The sequence below is a fragment of the Gopherus flavomarginatus genome, chromosome 1, assembly GCF_025201925.1.
Source record: "Gopherus flavomarginatus isolate rGopFla2 chromosome 1, rGopFla2.mat.asm, whole genome shotgun sequence".
NCBI lineage: Eukaryota > Metazoa > Chordata > Testudines > Testudinidae > Gopherus > Gopherus flavomarginatus.
In genome coordinates, this window is record NC_066617.1 from 374,082,329 (window position 1) to 374,086,881 (window position 4,553).

At 47.8% G+C, this 4,553-nt stretch overlaps 1 protein-coding gene across 1 annotated transcript; it reads right to left on the reverse strand.

Annotated features, from left to right (window-relative positions):
- Positions 1–312: 312 nt before the first annotated feature.
- On the reverse strand, positions 313–1,278 carry LOC127044456 (olfactory receptor 52B2-like). The gene has a single exon (XM_050939357.1). The coding sequence runs from the start codon at positions 1,276–1,278 to the stop codon at positions 313–315; it is 966 nt and encodes a 321-aa protein (XP_050795314.1).
- Between the last annotated feature and the right edge of the window lie 3,275 nt (positions 1,279–4,553).

Consider the following 4,553-nt stretch of genomic DNA (forward strand, 5'->3'; position numbering starts at 1 on the left):
TCTCTCTCTCTCTCATGGTGATTTTTACATTTCTTCTTCCATGTTTTGCTGTTTCCTTTCAACTTAGAACAAGACTCACTCGGTCTGGCTGCCTTTTCTGGCAGTGCACAGTGCTGTTGTAGCCATGTAAGTTGCAGGATATTAGAGAGACAAAGTGGAGGAGGAGATGTCTTTCATTGGACCAACTTCTGTTGGCGAGAGAGACCAACGTTCAAGCTTACACAGTGGAAGTACATAGTTAAAACACTCGTATAGGTCCAATGAAAACCTGGCTTTAACTTCCAATGCCAAAAGCATTTTCTGTTGACTCCTTTAGCTCAGCAGGGAGCTTATACTGATGCATCGATGAAAGATGTTGATTACACATTTCAGGATCTCTTTTGTTGTCACCCCATAAACGATGGGGTTTAACAAGGGGGGAATGAGCACATAGAGGTTGGCCAGTAGGTTAAGAATATAACCTGGGATGATGTGCCCAAATCGGTGTGCCAAAGAGGAGAAAAAGGCCGGTGTGTAGAACATCAGTATGACACAGAGGTGGGAGCTGCAGGTGTGGAGAGCCTTGAGCCGGGAGTCCGTGGAGGGGAGCCGGAAGACGGTCCTGAGGATCAGCCCATAAGACTCAGCAATGAGCACAGCATCCAAACCAATTACTAAAACAGCCACAGCTACGCCATACCAGGCACTGACTGTGATGTCGTCGCAGGCCAGCTGGGTTATGGCCATATGCTCACAATAGGTGTGAGGCAGGCGGTTGGTTCTGCAGAACTTCAGTTGCTTCACAAGAAAGATGTGAGTGAAAATGATACAGAAACTTCTTGTGACAACTGCCAGCCCCATCTTCTCGATCACAGACTTGGTTAGTATGATGGTGTATCTCAGGGGGTCGCAGATGGCAATGTATCGATCAAATGCCATGGCCAGCAGGATGGCCGACTCGGCAATAAAACTGACATTGATGAAGAACATCTGGGTCAGGCAGGCAGCAAAAGAAATTTCCCCCACTCTAAACCAGAATACAGCCAGCATCTTGGGCACTGTACTGGTAGATAACAATAGATCAACAGTGGCCAGCATGGACACGATTAGATACATGGGCTCATGGAGGCGTCGTTCTGTTAGAATGATGAATATTAGGAGAGAGTTCCCAAAAAGTGTCACAAAGTACATTAGACAGAACGGGATGGAGATCCAAAAATGAGATTCCTCCGTACCCGGGATGCCAGTCAGGATGTAAGTTAAAGGGTAAAAAATGGTGTGATTGTCAGTTGGCATCATGTACCATCACTTGGATCTTCTATTCAGTTTCCTGTAACTATCAACAAAAGAGAAAATCAGTAAGAACTCCAGTGTCAGCTAGGACTGGACTGCATTTGTTGAGAGAATCAGAGATACCATCAAAAACTTCACTGTGTGACAACTGCCTGTCGTTTGGGACCGTAAATCCATAAACACGTTTGTGCTGCAGAACTGTAGTAAGAAGAGAGCCTGAGACATAAACCCTTGTGTCAGAGGTCTAGTATGAGGTGTGAGGCCTGGGCTAAAATAGTCGAAGCCTTCTTGATATAAAGAAAAATTAGGCTGTGAGCTACAGGTAGGCCCTGCTCACAGAATCTGGCTAGCACAGGGCTGATATTTGAAAACCAGACATTTCTAAGAGGTGCTGAGCACAGAACACTCACGCAAACACATTCCAGAAGGGCGATACCAGAACACCTCAATATCAGCACATTCCCTAAAGATGAGAGGAACATGGTGACCCATCCTAAAGATATGGTCAGGATGAGAAAGTGATGGATAGAGATGTACAACGTGATGGGTTGTAACCGGCTACGTCAGAGGGTGTCAATTAACTACGTTAGAGAGTCAGTATGTAACTTGTTTGTACTGATGTATGAAATGGAGCCTCAAAGGGAGTGTCTCTGTCTAGCCTAAGGAGGAACAGAAAGTCCCACTGTTCACTGAGCTGGTTCATTCTAAAGCAAACATGTATTAATTGTCCAGTAGAGTCTGCAGGAATACTAGTCCCATGCTTCATTAACAATAAACCTGGCTGGGTGCCTTTGTACTTTAAAGGTCTTGTGCTTCGCTGGAGGTCTTCTGTGCAGCTGTCTGCGCAGAGTTAGGACAGGATAAAGCGAGAACACATTCATTCACAACCAAACTTCTAACCACACTGGTGACCCACGACAAGTTACGTACTGCCCCTCTGACATACCATCTCCATTCCAGAAGAGGGAAGATGGTTTGAATGGTTCTGGCCCCAGGTGAAGCAGGGTGCGTCCTGCTGGTGTTACTGCCCACAGCAGAATCTCTCCTCTGCACATTTGTTAGTTGTTTTCAGGTCTCAAGCATTGACTGTGAAAGTGAGTTAAAGCAGCCTCTTGATGGATCCTACTGGCCTGTGGCCTTGACCCAACCAACACTCAAGCACATAAATAAACTCATTCACAAGGAACTCTCATTGACCTTTATGAAAATACTCACCTGAGTAAAGTTACAAGTTTTTTCAGGATTTGATCTTAAATATGTGAAGCCTATCTCAGTTAAGGTCTAATCTGCACTACAGGCCTATATTGGGATAGCTACTTTGCTCATTGGTGTGAACAATCTGCACCTGTGAGCAACATAAATATATCAGCCTGACCCCCTGTGTAGACATAGCTACAGCTTCTGGGGGAGGTGGATTAACTGCGCTGGGGAGGGAGCTCTTCTCTATCAGCACAGAGCATCTCCACTGACACACCACAGCAGTGCAGCTGTAGGGGGACCAGATGTTGCTTTTTTAAAGGTTTTTAAAGTCCTGTATTGAAGCCCTCCTGCAGCTGTCCCAACTTTTTCTTAAAAATGGGCAAATTGTCCCATATTTTCTATCTGCATCACATCCATACTAGCAGGTCCTTCTGCTGGCCAGATACCTGCTTCCCAGATGCCCGCCTACCAGTGGTGAGTCGGGGGTGTCCAGTGGGTGACGAGGGGGGTGGGTATGCAAGGCTGGTGACAGGGCAAAGATGAAGCACATGGGGCCAGCTGCTCCCCTTGTTGGTCCATAAGCTCAGCCCCTACTATGTGCCGGCTCTCAGACAGCAGGGTTCCCACCCTCCATCCCATTTCCCATTGTCATCGGCTGCACACTGGGAGCTGAAGTGGTGGGTGGGTGTGAGCAGGCACCAGGCAGTGACCAGTTACACGTCGCCTCCAATACCCGCCTCTCAGCCGTTCACATGCTCCTCCTCTCGCTGTCCTCTCTCTGCTTTGCCTTTTCACTCTCCCAAACCCCGCTACTCCCCCACATCCCGATCCCAAGTGGGGCACGTCCCGCTCCCAGCGCTGTGTGGAGAACCAGCCCCTTGTCAGAGCATTCAGCTCACTAAAAGCCTGTCTGGCAGGCTCCTTCCTTCCCGCACTGCCACCGGCTGGGCCACTACGCCGGGAAAGTCCAAGACCCTCCGGCCCAGAGCAATGGCCAGGAGGTTCTGAGATCTGCATATGTTTAAGCCCCGCACAGCGCTGGTACGGCGAAACCTCTCCACCGCTCAGCTAAGCTCTGGAGCGGTGGGAGGGAAGAAGGAAGCAATTTTCAACCTGTTCATGCCCCGAACCTGCAGCTTTCACAGCAGCTCCCTAGGGCAGGGGCTTAGCACCCTTTTCACCCCCCAGGCTCCCACCTTGGATTCTGTCCCAGGGTTTGCTGGGGTGCTCTAGGCATCCTCCCTTGCTGAGCCACCTCTCTGGCCAGGTTTGCTAAAGCCCCTGCAGTAAAGTTCCCTGGGATATGGTGCAAAATGCATCCTTAGTGCTTAACCCCTTCTTGCCCTCACTGTAGCCGGGGGACAGAAGACAGATTGGTTACATTATGGCCAACAGGAGCCTGGAGGTTTTATCTGCCTTTTGCTATGGGAAGGAAGGGTGGGGATGGGGGAGAGAAGAGATGAGCTCTGCAAAGACATGGGCCAGGTCATCTTCACGACTGAGGATGTCATGGAGATTCCCAAAACTGAGCTATTCTTTTTAGGTGACATATCTGATGAACTGTCCCAGATTGACATGTATTAGAGGAGGTTTTGGAACAAATTGATAAACTAAACATTAATTAGTCACCAGGACCAGATGGTTTCACCAAAGAGTTCTGAAGGAACTCAAATGTGAAATTGCAGAACTACTAACTGTAATCTGTAACCTATCAATTAAATCAGCTATTGTACCAAATGATTGGAAGACAGCCAATATGATGCCAATTTTTAAAAAGGGTTCCAGAGGTGATCCCGGTAATTCCTGGCCACTAAACCTGACTTCAGAACCGGGCAAACTGACTGAAATTATAGTAAAGAACAAAATTGTCAGACACATAAAAGGACATACTTTGTTCGGGAGAGTCAACATGTTTTTTTCTAAAGGGAAATCATGTCTCACTAATCTGCTAGAATTCTTTGACGGGCTCAACTAGCATGTGGACAAAGGGGATCCAGTGGATAGAGTGTACTTAGATTTTCAGAAAGCCTTTGACAAGGTCCCTCGCCAAAGGCTCTTCAGCAAAGTAAGCTGTCATGGGA